At 34.3% G+C, this 17,770-nt stretch overlaps 2 protein-coding genes across 3 annotated transcripts in view; both read left to right on the forward strand.

Moving 5' to 3' along the window:
* The window catches only part of LOC127855386 (parathyroid hormone/parathyroid hormone-related peptide receptor-like), a 158,908-nt gene that overhangs the window by 12,637 nt on the left and 128,501 nt on the right, over positions 1-17,770 (forward strand). The gene's annotated exons all lie outside the window — the stretch shown is intronic.
* LOC127855393 (uncharacterized) lies at positions 679-10,260 on the forward strand. Of its 2 annotated transcripts, XR_008037509.1 has the most exons (4): positions 679-1,428; positions 6,926-7,422; positions 8,867-9,930; positions 9,979-10,260. XR_008037509.1 is itself a non-coding variant. In XM_052390917.1 (3 exons), the coding sequence occupies exons 1-3, from the start codon at positions 1,103-1,105 to the stop codon at positions 9,208-9,210; spliced, it is 1,167 nt and encodes a 388-aa protein (XP_052246877.1). In that variant the 5' UTR covers positions 679-1,102; the 3' UTR covers positions 9,211-10,260. The 2 variants fall into 2 exon arrangements, 1 of the variants encoding a protein (XP_052246877.1); XM_052390917.1 differs by having other exon boundaries at positions 8,867-10,260.

Below are 17,770 nucleotides of genomic sequence, written 5' to 3' on the forward strand. Positions count from 1 at the left end.
TAATAATTTTAAAAAGATTTTTTATTTCATGATGCGCATCGACTCGGCATCATGTCGCGGATAGCGGCATGCCTCGGCGGACTAATGCAAAGTTTCGCGGCGAAATGCGACTTGCCGCCGCATACTGACGCGGATTCAACGACTGACGCGGCATCGACTCGTTTCGCCTTGCCGCCGCGGATCGCGAAATACGTTTGTTCCGCTTTGGCTGTACTGTACGACATTTTTGCACGGAGCCGACAATATATCATTAAATTATAGCTATGGGTTACTAACTTATATAGGGGACACTTCCTGCATTGCCTGAATGCTATCTACATTCAGTTTGTTTGCACATGATCATAAAATTACAGGTTTGATTTTTTAAATCGACCTGATCGAATAGTGAAGAACTTAAAGCCTATGCCTAATGCATTGAACTCTGTGTAAAGTCAACCTGAATGCCTCTCCAGAAAAAAGTTTGTTTAATTACCCTAATGTTTAGATGTGTTTTTATCTGTGAAAGATCTCAGATCTTTGGGTCATAATTGTCCTCTAGTTTCATATTTATACTTAAAAAAAAATATGTTCCAAAGGCTTTTAAGCAAATTTTGCTTACAAAACATTTTTCATTTGAACAGGTTTATTCACTTTACTTGTTTGTTCGTTTTTTTGTATAGAAAAAGCCACTACATTTGCTTTAGGATTGTTGCTACAAACTTCAAGGACCATAAACTTCTTATTTGTTTTAAGGGCGCTATCTCTTGTGTTTTATTTAAACCAAAGTAATGAATCAAGTGGCGACATAGGGTATATCATAATGTCTATAAACTTTTTAAACAGACATACAAACTTGCGTTGAGATTATAGGACTGGGGAATCCTTGTTATCATGGGAGAGATTAGGATTTTTATTCCTCATTTTTACTTCTGTTTGATTGCATCAGAATAAACCAAACTGTGGAGGTTTTCTTAAGTGCATCTGGTTTGAGTTCATTTAAATTCCTTTAGTAATTGAAATTGGACACAAGTATTAAATCTTTGTTTGTTTTGAAAGTATTTTTTTATAAATTAAAACAAGATTGAGGTCTAACAAGATTCTTTTACTCAAACTTAAAATCAAGATGGCAACCTCTTCTGAGTCAACTGTTGGTGAAGATAGAGTTTATATAGACTTAGCAGACTGTTATAAAAAATATTATTGTTCGCCCTGCCAAAAGGACAAAATTGACCAGCTGGCCGAATGGTACTGCAAGAAATGCAAGTATTGTCTAATCTATTATTGTGCAAACTGTGTTATCAATCATAATACGAAGTTTAAGAAACATAAGCCATATGGAATAGCAGACAAAGACAAGTGGCCATTCCCCAAGAAGGAATTTCAGGATGTCCTTCAGAAACATGGTCTTCATGAAGACTTGTGTAAAGATCTAGGAACTTTATGTGAAAGGTAAGTTTGACATGTATTTGCTATTAAATATGTTTTTTTCACAAATAGACCATTTGCGGTAGCAATATTCAATCATTGACAAATTAAATATTTAAAAAAATGAAGCCTGCTTGTTGAAAGCTTGATATAGTAGTCACAATGGTCAAGTGTGTGTGCTTGAACGTGTGCATGCATGCGTCGTATCTTGTCCAGACTGTTGTTTTTTCATTCCTCTTGCTATTTTAAAATACACAATTGTTGACCATCATGAGACTTTATGTAACCTAAACAACCATCTCCTTAGAAACCTTAAAGGTCATGGTCATATGTAGAGATCTGACATCAAATTTGGTCATAAGAAAGCTTGACTGGGCTGCAACTGTGTCATTCATCATGCAATTTTGAAATATTTTTTTCTAAATGACTTACATGAGGAGATTGTGTGTCGCATGTCAAACCAGTATCCTTACCGCCTAGGTGAAGGTCACACGTAAGGTCAAAGATCCAATTAAATTGAACATTAAACAAACTTTCCTGTCCGTATCTTTGTCATCCATAATGTTATTTTAAAATAACTAAACAAAAATGACCACCATGAGGGAAGACCATCTTGAGGAGACAGTGTGTGTATGTCTGAGTCCCCTTTACTTCAAAGTTCAAGGTCTCACTTAGAGGTCAAAGAACCAATTTGGCCATGAAGCAGCTAGTACTGGCTGTAATTTGTCTTTTATGAGACTAAGTGGTTTTGTATTGAATGTCTTCCTACCTAAATGTTTATGCCTGTACGAAAATGTTTGGGCAGACTGCAACCAGATTATGTGCAGAATAAAATACACAAAATCTGTGTAGAATATGTGCAGAAAATATTTGGTGTCCATTTTAAATGAGTTGAACCAGATTTCTATTTATAGATTTTTTCAATATAAACAAAGAACGAATTCTGTACAGATTTTACGAATTATTTAAATTAAGCAGAATTTGTTCGAGGCAGAAAAAAATCTGGCAGAATTAAATCTGGGGAGAACCAAAATGTGAGAATAGAATTCTGTGCAGAATAAAATCTGTTTAATATTAAATTCTGTACAGAAAATTTTCTGTACAAAAAATGTATGCAGGAAGAAAAAGCAAAATAAACAGACCATCAATAAATAACATTTTTTTTATGAGATTATAAAATGTAAACAATAAAATGTACACAATGAAATATACTGACAGTACCAATATTTTTGTTGTTGTTGAATTGATCACATTATGACAGGGTAAAAATTAAACAATCTAACACCCCCTATTTTTAGTCTCAATTTAAACAAGATGATTTCATTTATTTCCTGGAGTAGTCTATTTGGAGTGTCACTGCCTTGTTGAAGGAGGTGTCATCTGGCGCTGTTTTGCTGTGGTCTTTGCACCACATCCAGACATAACCTATCGGAAAAAAATAAATGTTTACACATTTACATTTATTTATTTTATTTTTATCATTCCTCAACAAGGGCACCGCATAACAGGTGCCAACGCTCCGCTGCGGGTGCAGTTATGAATAAATAAAAGCTTGTCAGATATATATTATTTTTTTTTAGAGGCCACAGTGACCTTGAAATTTGACCTAGTGACCCAAAAAGGAGTGTGCGTGTAGAACTCATCAAGGTGCATCTACATATGAAGTTTCAAAGTTGTAGGTGGAAGCACTTTGATTTTAGAGCAAAATGTCAAGGTTTAAGCAGGTCGGAAAGGCTGACGCTGGACGGCGAGCTGGCTATGACAATACCTCGGGTTTTCTCCGAAAACAGCCGAGCTAAAAAACTGATACATGGTGAAACCAATTTATTCTAACTACTCAGTTTCAAACAGTAATGCCATACCTGTATTAAAGACATCATACATCAAGTAATGACCGGAATTCAATTAAACTTTATGGGAAGCTTCATTACCAAGAGGAGATGTGCATATTATCAGCGGGTTCTGGTCGGATGATTTTTCACAGACTTATGGCCCTTTGAAATTTTCCATTAACTGTACATATAGTGCAATTCTTGTCCGGACTATTTCTCAGCAACTAATGACCGGAATTCAATGAAACTTTATGGGAAGCTTCACTACCAAGAGGAGATGTGCATATTATCAGCGGGTTCTGGCCGGATGATTTTTCACAGAGTTATGGCCCTTTGAAATTTTCCATTAACTGTACATATAGTGCAATTCTTGTCCGGGCTATTTCTCAGCAACTAATGACTGAATTCAATGAAACTTTATGGGAAGCTTCACTACCAAGAGGAGATGTGCATATTATCAGCGGGTTCTGGCTGGATGATTTTTCACAGAGTTATGGCCTTTTGAAATTTTCCATAAATTTTTTTCTGTCCCCCCAACTGCTGTGCCCTCAAGACGTTTCCTTTTATCTGAATATATAGTGCAATATTGTGACAAAAAAAACTTTGGGGAGCATCACCCGTCTCCGACGGTTTCTTGTTTATTTTTAGTGACACATTTGGGCTCTGTATGCAATCCCTATCTTGGCCTCAATGCAAGGTCATCAATTGAGTCTAGGCAAACTTAAGTTATTGACCAGATACGCCCTACCCGCATTTAATAATCTCATTTTTTATCTTCTTTGAAAACCTGGTCATAAATTTAAATAAAATTCCTACCACTGTTTCATTATGTTAAATACCTAGCAAAAAAAACAAGACAAAATGTACCTTTGCAGGCAGAAATGATGACGGCATCAAGCACAGGCTTTATGTCATGCTTGTTCCCCGCCAGAACCTGACCTCTTGACCGTTCTTGTGTCTCCCTCGGATTTATGGCTGTTTAAAAATAAATGAAAGCACTTCATTCCACTTAACTAAAAAATATATTTTAAGACAGAAGTTGATCTAAATCAAAATCTGTGAACATTGCTAATCAAACCTTAAATTGAAGCATTTGTCAAAGTTATGTATGCTTTATGATGATACAATCAATGTTTATTTCTCGAAAAGACTAATAAAAAAAGACTTTTATGAAAAAAACTTATACTTTAATACCTTACATACCCGGAACTAAGTTTCACCATCAGGTAAAAGGCAGCACTGCAAAACTTGCGCAATCCAAATCTTTTTATTGTGGTTGGATAATGTTCCATCAGTTGAACCATCTGGAAAATTATAATCATTTATCTTTATTAACTTGCCTGCTAATGCAAATAAAATGAGGGTCAAAGGAAAATATTGAGCTTACCTGAGTACCTAAGACCCAAAGTAACTCAATTGATTTGTGCAGTTTGTCACTTGTGTTCAGAAGATTTCATTGTAGCAATACAAGGAAGAATTACCTTGGTGTCTATGTTTTTGTATGTATAGGAACCATTTCCTAACTTGGCGTATTACCATTAAAACAAATGTTGTTGTTTTTTTAAAGATGAGCAAAAGTGCTATTATTTGAAAAAAATGTTCAAAACAAGTTTCATATAGATTTGACATTAAATATTTCCACAACAGTGTTTACATGGTAAATGTTTGAGGCACAATGGATAAAAGGCAATCACAAAAGCTTACAATAAGAACAACCTTGTGCTCAGGTGATCTAAAAGCCTCCTTACAAGGTCTTATATATACATACATAGACTGACATCATTTAGCTCACCATGAGCATTTAGTGCTAAGGTGACTTAAAAAAAAAGTTCTGCTCAATAACTTGAGTTTGGATGGCGATACTGCATATATCATTTGTATGCAGATTCATTGCTTACATTAAGACCTAGCATAGGAATTCATTCGGGGACCAGTCGTTTCAAGGTCAAGGTCATTGTTACAAAAACTAGGAAACTATGATTTATGCATTATAAGTTGAATATGCACAACCAAAGTTTCAATTTTAAACAAATTTACAAACAAAGCCAAATACTCAGTCAACAGATTAAATACATATTTTGATGAAAGAAAAAGCAAATTTTAACATACCTCTGGTAATAATAATTCTTTCCTCATAGTCTTCTGCGCTCCATTTCATGGAACATTTTGATTTTCGCTTGAAAACTTCAAATGTCAAGTCTCTGAGATTTTGTTGCACACTTACAAGTGTACTATCCTTTTCAAAGTAGACTAAACCACGTTTTTAAAGTAGACTAAACCAAACATCTTTAAAACCATATATATTACAACACTTTAATAATGTTATGTCTTAATTTCTTAATTGTTCCTATTTATAATGGTATTTTTATTTTTTGTCACAAAATTTGTTATGTTAAAGCACTGGCATTCAAATGAATATTTTCATAAAACGAGAGCCAAGTAAAGTAAATGTGCTGAAATAGGAGTAGATTTATCACACCTGACGCTGGTGTTTGGGTAAACTTGGGTAATTGGATCTCTCTCTATCTTGGATATCATTGAAAATGTCACTGCTGACAAACAGCAGACAAAATGTCCTAGCAATTTTCAGTATTTTGGGACACTTTATCCAGCAATAAGCAAAGAATAAAAACGTTGTAAAAAAAATAAACCTTATTTCACTCCATTGTAGATTTTTCTTGAAGCCTGTTGGATTAAATTGTAACTTTCTATGTTCCTTATGGTATGAACAATAGGTACTGCTGTTTGTTTTTTTTGCTAATAATATGCTGTATTTTTTGGTCATTTTAACTATTGTATGAATTGAACATAACTGTTAGTTTTCGGTGAATAGAGAAATGTTTCCTGCAATAAACAATAAGAAACTGAAATCAGAAGTCTGTTTCTTAAATTTTACAAGTCCCATTTTGAAATGTTGAATCTAAATTTTTCTAAGTCCAACATTCTGCCTCATTTTTCTACCAAGTACAGAAATTCTGCCTGGCTAAAATGCAAAGTGCTAAAAATCTGTCTTGTAAAAATTATAAGTGTTAAAATTCTGTCTTGTGTAATAATCTTTACAGATAAAATTCTGCTTCATTGTAATTCTGCTTAGAAAATCTGTACAGATTGCAAGGTATATTCTGTGTCTGTGTCCTCTTTGTACAGAAAAAATGAATTCTGTCTTGATTCTGGGCAGATTTTGTACAGACTCTATACAGAATTTGCATAGAATTTTCGTACAGGTGGTTTCACAAAAAGGTCAAAGGTTAAATTTTGCTATAATTATAAAATACTTAACCTACAATCTTAAATGTGTTTTGATCGAGAGGCTGTTTTACACCTTGGTTAAAGGTCATAGTCATACTTAAGGCCAAATTAAATAGTAAAACATTTGAATGGTTCAGCTTGCTAATTTGTTTCAAGCATTTAGACAATAGGCTTGACTTGTTGCCAACAGGAATTTAGGTTATGAATTTAAATAATATGAAAACAAGTATAATGGTGACTTATATTGATTGTGTCAATTAAGAATTTTTTTTACAGCTGTATCATGTATAAAAAAATTGATTTTATGGTTCTAAGGTTATTACTTGAAAAATGACTTTTGTACACAGATGAAACTTCGAAAAGTACGTTTAAAATATTCTTTTGGCATAATGGACAATAAAAACACGTTCAAATATTTAAGTAATGTTTTTACTTTTCAGAAAATGTGCTGAAGTATCAGCGCAAGGTGATTCAGACCAGGTAATCAGTGTACGGCAAATTTCAAGGTATAATGTGAGCCTACCAAGTGATTCACATGCTTTCCTGGACATCGGTGCCATTTGTGATCTCTCTGATGATCAGATTCTTGTTGCCGATCGTTTTAGTAAAAGAGTTAAGCTACTGAATGACCAATACCAGGTGGTGGGACACTGTGATTTAACTGTATGGGACATGTGTAAAATCTCACCAAGTGAAGTAGCTGTTATTCTGTATCCAGACTCTATCGGGGCTAGATGGACAGATGAGGTTCACTTTGTCTCTGTGAATGGTTGGCGGCTGGTTAAGGGCAGGAAGTTACAGTTTCAACATCACTGTAAAGGTATTGCTCATGATCAGCGAGACCTGTATGTCACTTCTGGTACTGCACTTTACAAGTATTCAATGAGTGGAGACCTGTTAAAAAAGTTGTATGAGAATACAACAGATAATCTGCCAGGTAATATTATTGTGCAATTCTCTGGGTATCATTTAAAATTATTATAAGGAATATAAATTATTTATAAGGCTAGTATTCCATCTATCCGCATCCGTATCCGCAAAATCATAATACAGACGCTATATTCCATTTATCCGCATATGTCGAACGTATCTTTCTTTTTTAGGAAAAAATATATGGATAAAACTGAAAAATATAATTGAGATAATTATTATGAAGGACAAGCATGAATTTAAGTAGATATTAGGTACAAATCACCATTCTTTCTGTAAAAGAATACAAATGGTTAATACCTGAAACATCTTCTACTGCCTTGGCTATGCTTTTCCAAACATTTAAGTGAAATCAGAGTCCCGATATGCAGAACTGCATTGGTTGTATGATTCCGGGTAATTTTTCACGAATTCGATTAGTTTTTCAGTTGATTTTTTAGATTAAAGCTTCCCTCATCGTGCTAAATGCCGTCCGTATCTTGTCCGCATCTGCATTATAATGCTCACGTGAGCGTTCTTTTATGGACGCCTATTGCTTGGCGGATATGCGGATAAGGATGAATGGAATAAGTGCAGGGCTTTTCAATTTGTTCTATTTTTTTTACGGATGCGGATGTGGACAGATGGAATACTAGCCTTATGCTTTATTCATATTTACACAAAAGTCAATATTTCAATTTCATTTTTATGCGTGCAATCATTCAAGATAAGTAAGTTTGCATATAATTGTTCAAAAAAATTTACAATTAGTAAACGACAACTCTCCAAACAATAATTTCCTTTCCTTTTGCCAAGTTTCTTCACTGTATAGGAGTTGGTTGGTATTGTTGTAAGAAACATTTTGAAATAATTCCATAAAAATTATCATGTTAGCAAACTTTTACCATGTCAGTGAGTACATGTCTGACAGAAAATTTTACTGAAATGTATATCATGGGTTTTCAGCATACAAAATTAATGAAGTGATACGTGTTTATTTTATGCTTTCCGGTGGTTTATAGAGAAATATCAGTGAATTAAAACTGATAATTTCACTGTTTCAAACAGTGAAAATTAACAGTGAAAATTATCAATAATTTTCACTGTTTACTGTGAAATGAAGTCATTTTTTTGACGAAATGACGTCATTATCCCAGCGAAATTCTTTAGTTAAACTCTTAAACAATGTATATAAACTGTGAAAAAAGCATAAAATAAAAAGAAAATTTGTTGGATTTGGTGGAATATTGATTTTAATTCACATTTGATCATCGAAAAAATATTTTTTCTATTATCACTCATGAATTAAAATCGATAATCCATGGAATCCAACAAATATCCTCTATTTCATGGTATGAAAAATCATACTCTATTAATCAAAATTAAAATCAATTGGTGGTGTGAAAACTATGTGACAGTGTCTATATTAACATTTAAAGAATTACCAACATTTATTCTTCTCTATTTTACAGTATATAAGTGTGCAGTGAGTCCTTCAGGTGACAGGATCTTTGTCACCAGCAATCTTTACAAGGTCCGCACCCTTGCCAGAGACGGCACAGTTCTACACACCTTCATAGACCCAGACCTAAAATACCCACACGGTATTCATGTGACTGATCTGGGACAGGTGCTGGTCTGTGATAATTGGGGAGGATCAGACACTATCATACAGCTGGATACTGAAGGCAAGAAGAAGCTGGCAACTATTGCTACCGTGAAGTCACCAAGGTCAGTCTCCTTCAATAGGAGCACAGCATCCATAATTGTGGGACAATTTTATAGCACCACAATCCTTGTTTTTAAAGTAAAATAGTTTTGTTTCACAGGTTTCTGTCATAACATTTTGGAACAATACTTTCAACATGAATTCTTGAAGGGATTGACTTTATATTGTATGGTCTGTCTGATCCAATGTTTAAATATAGCCACCATCATTGTGGGAAAATTGACTGGTAACACATTTCTGCATGGTGTTTAAAGAAATATATATATATATATATGTTGTTTCGCAAATTTCATTAAAAACTTTTTGAAAAATGTTCTTTGCAACACCAAAGTCGTATTCATGCAGTGTTACGTTTCATCACATAATGTGCCTGGATGATTTATTATGTTGCAGAGTAATGTGTGATCATGAAAATGTTTGAAAAAGTACAGCCATAATAAAATTCTTGACAGCTAGGATCTCTTATTAAGTGTTACATTCAATTGCATCATTGTCATTGAACGCTTATGCCTAGGATCATGAAACTTCATAGGTACATTGATCATGACTGGCAGATGACCCCTATTGATTTTCAGGTCACTAGGTCAAAGGTCAAGGTCACAGTGACAAAAAACATATTTACAAAATGGCTGTCACTACAACTGAGAGCCCATATGGGGGGCATGCATGTTTTACAAACAGCCCTTGTTTACTTGTGGTGATTGGAGCTGCTCTATGATATTTTGGTGTAATTTTTATGCAAAGAAACAAGAAATGCAGGTTACAGTTTAGAAGTGTAATTTTTATGCAAGAAAACAAGAACTGCAGGTTACAGTTTAGAAGAGTAATTTTTATGCAAGAAAACAAGAACTGCAGGTTACAGTTTAGAAGAGTAATTTTTATGCAAGAAAACAAGAACTGCAGGTTACAGTTTAGAAGAGAGGGTTTTATATTTTCATTTCCTTATTTAACTGTTACTTTGTGTCCTGATATAAAAGGTATTTAGAGTTACATAGAGTATCAATTATGTATAGTATAGATTTTTTCCATCTTTTATTTATTTTATTTTGGTTGTTGACAATTTTACTTGTATTTATGTCATATGTACCTTTACCTTTCACTATGTTTTACAGAATAAATAAACGCTTACTAACTCAAGTTCACATTCATCTTGTCATTTACTTTAAGAATGGCATCGATCAGCAAAACAATATTTGAATAAAGACTTTGGCATTCAATCAAATTAATATTCAAATATTTAAATTATAACAATTTTATGAGGTTTACAACTTTGTGCCTAGATGACTCTTTTTGTACATATGCACGAATTTTTTATTAAGGTTAGGTATATGACTTGACATTTATTATGCTCCCCCAAAACAATTTGGGGGGAGCATATAGTCGCCGCTTCGTCTGTCCGTCCTTCCGTCATTGTCCGTGTGTCTGTCTGTGCACAATTTTTGTTCGGTCTATTTCTCAGCAACTAATGACCGGAATTCAATGAAACTTTATGGGAAGCTTCACTACCAAGAGAAGATGTGCATATTATCAGCGGGTTCTGGTCGGATGATTTTCCACAGAGTTATGGCCCTTTGAAATTTTCGATTAACTGGACATATAGTGCAATTCTTGTCCGGGGTATTTCTAAGCAACTAATGACCGGCATTCAATGAAACTTTATGGGAAGCTTCACTACCAAGAGGAGATGTGTATATTATCAGCGGGTTCTGGTCAGATGATTTTTCACAGAGTTATGGCCCTGTGAAATTTTCCATTAACTGTACATATAGTGCAATTCTTGTCTGGGGTATTTCTCAGCAACTATTTACCGGAATTCAATGAAACTTTATGGGAAGCTTCACTACCAAGAGGAGATGTGCATATTATCAGCAGGTTCTGGTCGGATGATTTATTACAGAGTTATGGCCCTTTGAAAATTTCCATTAACTGTACATACTGTGCAATTCTTATCGGGGCTATTTCTCAGCAACTAATGACTGGAATTCAATGAAACTTTATGGAAAGCTTCACTACCAAGAGGAGATGTGCATATTATCAGCGGGTTCTGGTCGGATGATTTTTCACAGAGTTATGGCCCTTTGAAATTTTCGATTAACTGTACATAAAGTGCAATTCTTGTCCGGGCTATTTCTCAGCAACTAATGACCGGAATTCAATAAAACTTTATGGGGAGCTTTACTACCAAGAGGAGATGTGCATATTATCAGCGAGTTCTGGTCTGATGATTTTTCACAGAGTAATTGCCCTTTGAAATTTTATATAAAAAAATTATTGTCCCCCCCCCCCCCCCCAACTACTGTTCCCTCAAGACGTTTCCTTTTATCTGAATATATAGTGCAATATTGTGACAAAAAACAACCTTTGGGGAGCATCACCCGTCTCTGACGATTTCTTGTTGTATATAAATTTACAATTTGTGCATCGTTACAATGTTAATAAACTGCAAGACCTGTTGAAGGGCACTTATACTCAAGAAAGTTAAACATGCCACTCATTTTAATCAAGAAACACTAAGATTTATTCAGTCATCAATTAAAGCAACATGTTTAAACCTTTGCATGCTGGGAAATTTGTCGTCTGCTAAAATGTTGTCTGCTGAATTTTTTAAATTAGCATTCTCTTCGATTTTTTTTCAAATAATACTTTCAGAATAGCAAACAGTTTGGATCCTGATGAGAAGCCACGTTCTGTTTGCAAAGGCCTTCAATATTCAGTTTGAGCACTGTAAGAGTTTAACTATAATGTCTAAATTTGTCATCAGACCTGTGATGAATATTGTTTATTTGGTAGTGTTTTCACAAGTATGGAATAATAAGTTTTAACGCCAAATAAATTGTTGAGATTTACTACTTTGAATGTAATTGTGTGTAAAAAAGGAGCACTTAATTCAATATCAAAGTGCAGCTTGACATCGGACCATTAAAATTACTGTATTTTGGAGGAAAACTTTCTATAAGTTAAGTAAAAACAACTTTTAACACATGAAAAATTATTAATGGCTCGTTTTCTCTTAAATAGCTGCTGTGGGACTTCAAAGGGCAGTAGGGGGCATTGTGTTTCACAAACACAGCTCTTGTTGTTAATGTGACACTTGACATGAATTGTTCATGAAACTTGACAGCTTGTGTTTTGAGGGAAACAATTTTATTTGTCCAGATTTTTGCATGCCTCTCACTTAAACCTCATAGACCTAATGTGGTATTGCATTAAACTAGAGAGGAAAATGCTTAAATACACTTGGCAAGTATGCATATTAGCGGTGTATTCAATAGATAAGAGTTCCAAACAGTACTTTGTATGGAAATGTTCGGAGAAAACAATAATACATAATTGGAAAGAGGAATTCAAACAGCATAATGAAAGTCCCTAGTAGACGCTATTTAAATTATCTTGGCATTGGTAATGATAACTATTGTGTTTCTGATGAAAGAAGCGTTAACTCTTTCAGTGCTGGAACCGAATTTTGAAGGCCTTTGCAAACAGTTTGGATCCAGATGAGACGCCACAGAACGTGGCGTCTCATCAGGATCCAAACTGTTTGCTATTCTGATAGTATTCTTTGAAAAAAAAGGAAGAAAATGCTAATTTTAGACATTCAGCAGACGGCATTTTAGCAGACGACAAATTTCCCAGCATGAAAAGGGTTAATATAACTTTGTTGTGTATGAGATAGACAATTACATGTTTTTCTTGCTCTGCCTAATGAGTTGTTTCCAATTTTCTGTAGGAACCATATTATTATTACTTATTAGCATACAATATCAATTATTTTCACCATTCAATCTCTGATCATGATTATTATTACATGACCTGAGCTTGAACTCACTGTTTGAACCAAGAAACACTTAAACTGATTGTCTAAAAGAATTTCTGCTGTTTCATAGCCATGAGTACATCGGAATTAGTGCAAATCTATGTGGGTAACATAATTACAAATATAAATAATATAAAATACAGATTTTTATTAAAACATTCAGGATATGAAAGAAACCGGTTTTCCAAAAGAGTTTTTGTGTACAAATACTTCCTATGTGTTCTTTAGTCTTGGGTCCTTTGAAGAATGTTTAACCCTTTCAGCACTGAAACCGAATTTTAAAGGCGTTTGAAAACAGTTTGGATCCAGATGAGACACCACAGAACATGGTGTCTCATCAGGATCCAAACTGTTTGCTATTCTGATAGTATTCTTTGAAAACAAATTGAAGAAAATGCTAATTTTAGAAAATTCAGCAGACGACATATTAGCAGACAACAAATTTCCCAGCATGCAATTTAGGGTTAAATGCATTATCTGTTCAACTGCTGGTAAAATAATTGTGAGATAAATACAGAAATAAAGTTATATAATTATATTATCAATAATATAACTTAAAGCTTTTTTGTAGAGCTTGGATACAAAAATGGTCGTTTAGGATTAAAATCATTTGCATTCAGCACTTCAAGCCAGTCAATCTCTTTGGTTTGTACTTTGATGCTCTTTGTAAGTCAATCTCTTTGGTTTGTACTTTGATGCTCTTTGTAAGTCAATCTCTTTGGTGTGTACTTTGATGCTCTTTGTAAGTCAATCTCTTTGGTTTGTACTTTGATGCTCTTTGTAAGTCAATCTCTTTGGTTTGTACTTTGATGCTCTTTGTAAGTCAATCTCTTTGGTTTGTACTTTGATGCTCTTTGTAAGTCAATCTCTTTGGTGTGTACTTTGATGCTCTTTGTAAGTCAATCTCTTTGGTGTGTACTTTGATGCTCTTTGTAAGTCAATCTCTTTGGTTTGTACTTTGATGCTCTTTGCCAGTCAATCTCTTTGGTTTGTACTTTGATGCTCTTTGCCAGTCAATCTCTTTGGTTTGTACTTTGATGCTCTTTGTAAGTCAATCTCTTTGGTTTGTACTTTGATGCTCTTTGTAAGTCAATCTCTTTGGTTTGCACTTTGATGCTCTTTGCCAGTCAATCTCTTTGGTTTGTACTTTGATGCTCTTTGTAAGTCAATCTCTTTGGTTTGTACTTTGATGCTCTTTGTAAGTGTTACATTTAAATATTTCAAATTTGCAATGAAAAGCATTGCAAATGAACTCCACTCTGTATAAAGGGTTTTTAATGCATGTACGTAAAGTGTCGTCCCAGTTAAGCCTGTGCAGTCTGCACAAGATAATCAGGGATGATGCTTTCTGCTATAATGATATTTTTTTTTTAAAGAAAGTCTCTTCTTAGCAAAAATCCAGTGTAGTCAGAAAGTGTTGTCCCTGATTAGCCTGTGTACACTGCATGGGCTAATCTGGTATTACACTTTATGCACTTGCATTAAACCCCCTTTTCACAGAGCATGGCCCAAATGCTTTTTTTTTCATTTTGACCGATGATCATATACCTAACTTTCTTAGTCAAAAGTCTGTTTCTTGTTTGCATATTATATCATTTTAAAGTTTAATTGGAAATAACAAAAATAATATTTGTTTTGCCAATCTTTGAACAGGTTTCATTAAATTCTTGTTATAAAAATAAGTGTAATGTTTTCAGGGTTCTCACAAGTGGGTGACTAAGGCTAAGTTCTTTTGAGCAGCAGAATTCTCTTAATATCAACATGATATAGACTTGTTCGGATATATTTAAATCATTTACAATTGGCTATCAATTATCTGTTTACCAAACTGATAATAGCCTGTCTAGGGGCGGAAAATCGAATATTGGCCAATGACTGCACTCGCTTTGAATGCTAAGAATGACCCGTACTTAATGTCTGCATCATTAATTAAAATGATCATGGAAGCGTGCTTTGTAGTTCTTCTGATCAGAGCATAGTTAAATATACAAACTGTAAATCAGTCAAGTGTGTCAAATGTCAGTTACATCTTAATTACTGCTATTGATCTTTTGAGTTGTTTGCCAATGTTTACAAGTTTACCTACATGTTTGATTTAATTAATTGTTATTGTTAAGACAAATTAAAAAACACACTTTCTGTCGAGTAAAAGAAATAAGTGATTCAGACCATTCATTTCATCAAAATGTATGTGAATTATTTACAGATCTCTTCTCTTTCGCCCAATTTTCAAGCAATAATTTGTGTTTGCTGAATTCAATCTAAATTTAAATTGAGTTGTCTGATTCCCGAACATAGCAATACAGGATTTACGCATATTCTGGGAATAGGAAATACACCCTTCAATAAAATAAGTCTGAAAATAGAAACACATTCCATGATTTACTCTTCCCATCAAAGATGTATGTTTGTGTTTGTAACGTTTGTTAAAAAAATATTGTAAATATTTGGCATTGTGACTTTTTTTGGAAGTTATCATTATATGGGATAATTATGTACTGCTCATAATAATTTGCCTTTTTGCTCGCTTCTTTTGCTTGATCATAGATTTTGTTATTTTTTTTGGCATAGCTGTTTAATGTCACTTTTGACCTAGATGACCTTCACTCATGATAGGTCCCCAATGAATAAATCCGAATTGTTCATTGGCTAATAATACAAAAATCACCGTAAACATTGGATGCATATCATTTGAACTTAAATACGAATATATTGTAAATTACATGTTTATTACAATAAATTAAAAATCATGATACAAGATATCCTCTAAACATTACATCAAAACGTTTCTCCTTAGTTTACGAAGCAGTATAGCATTAATCACATGTCTCTACAATTAAAAGATGCCATTGTTTACATGCCGTAGCGGTCACACTTAACACTACAAAAACAGGCTAGATTGCACTTTACCTGTACATAGTTGTTTACCACTATCAACAAAGCTGGGGTTTGGGGGCGGTAGTCCCCGATACTACGGAAATATATAGGTGTTGGAAATATATCTGTCTTTGATTTATTCTAATCCTTATTTGCATTTATAAGTGTAAATATGTTTCTTTGTACTTTTTTTTTCTTTTTTTTAAATAAAGTTCTGTCTTTCTGCAAAAAATTCATATCACTATGATGCTTGCAATATTGAGTCTTTTATGTTTACATTCTACTAACATCTTTACACATTATAACACATTATCTTTTATTTCATTCCAACATTATGTTCATAGTATTTCAGTGGCGAATATGTTTTCTTTTCTTTTTGAAACTAATGTATTACTCGTTCAATTATGAAAATCTAGTAATGACAATACTTATTGACAATAAAACATACAATTTCACCTCTTCTTGTTCTTCATTTCTTATTTGTTAATACAGTATCACTCACTACCTTCATTAAAATATATGGTCGCTTCATTCCATCTCCTTTCACTGGTCGCAAACATTACAACATCAACGCCGTATATCTTTTTAAAGATATTTCTTGTTTCAAGTTGTTCAGAGTGCCTCTTCTTTAGTTGTGTACCTTGGCATCTTGTGCGCACCTTCACTTTATACTGTTCTGACAGACTTGGATGATTTACTATAACGAGAGGGCAGCCAGCGCTGAAAGTCCATTGGCAAGATACATGGACATTCCTGCTGAAGTAAATGTTAAAGGAACATTTGACTGAATGAAAATCTAAAAGGCTATCTAAAAACTGAGAGGAGCAGTCAGTCAAGGGAAATGAACAAAGTGACCACTGTCTACGAGTGACAGCTTTTCTTGGATCACGGAATTTTAGATGGTTGGTCAGTTGGTAATATTGCTATGTCGTAACCGCTCCCAGTCATTCGCACACAGTGTAAAACAAAGGCTCATTGCCAATAACTAAACATACATAATATATAAAATAATACAGAATAATGACTTATACATTGATTTAATTTCATTAATATTTGTATGCCCCCCTTCGAAGAAGAGGGGGTATATTGTTTTGCACATGTTGGGCACATGTTGGTCGGTCCATCGTTTGGTCCATCGTTCTGTCCATCGGTCGGTCGGTCTGTCCACCAAATGGTCTCCGGATGATAACTCAAGAACGCTTAGGCCTTGTATCAGGAAAGTTCATATGGACATTGGTCATGTCTGGCAGATGACCCATATAGATTTTCAGGTCACTAGGTCAAAGTTCAAGGTTACAGTGACTCGAAGCAGTACAATGGTTTCCAGATGATAACTCAAGAACGCTTAAGCCTGGGATTAGGAAAGTTCATAGGGACTTTGGTCATGACTGGCAGATGACCCCTATTGATTTTAAGGTCACTAGATCAAAGTTCAAGGTCACAGAACTCAAAGCAGTAAAGTGGTTTCCAGATGATAACTCAAGAACTCTTAAGCCTGAGATCAGGAAAGTTCATAGGGACATTGGTCATGACTTAAAGATGAACCCTATTGATTTTCAGTACTCTAGGTCAAAGGTCAATGTCACAGTGACCTGAAACAGTAAAATGGTTTCCTGATGATAACTCCCAAATTCTTAGGGTTAGGATCAGGAAGGTTCATAGGGACATTGTTCATGACTGGCAGATGACCTCTATTGATTTTTAGGTCCCTAGGTCAAAGTTCAAGGTCACAGTGACTCGAAGCAGTAAAATGGTTTCTGGATGATAACTCAAGAATGCTTAAGCCTGGGATCAGGAAAGTTCATAGGGACATTGGTCATGACTGACAGTTGACCCTTATTCACACAATGGCTGCCACTACAACTGACAGCCCATTTGGCGGGCATGTGTGTTTTACAAACAGCCCTTGTGATATATTGTATTTGCCAAAGGAATTCAATATGTTTAAACTAATCA

This window comes from Dreissena polymorpha, chromosome 13 (assembly GCF_020536995.1).
Source record: "Dreissena polymorpha isolate Duluth1 chromosome 13, UMN_Dpol_1.0, whole genome shotgun sequence".
NCBI lineage: Eukaryota > Metazoa > Mollusca > Bivalvia > Myida > Dreissenidae > Dreissena > Dreissena polymorpha.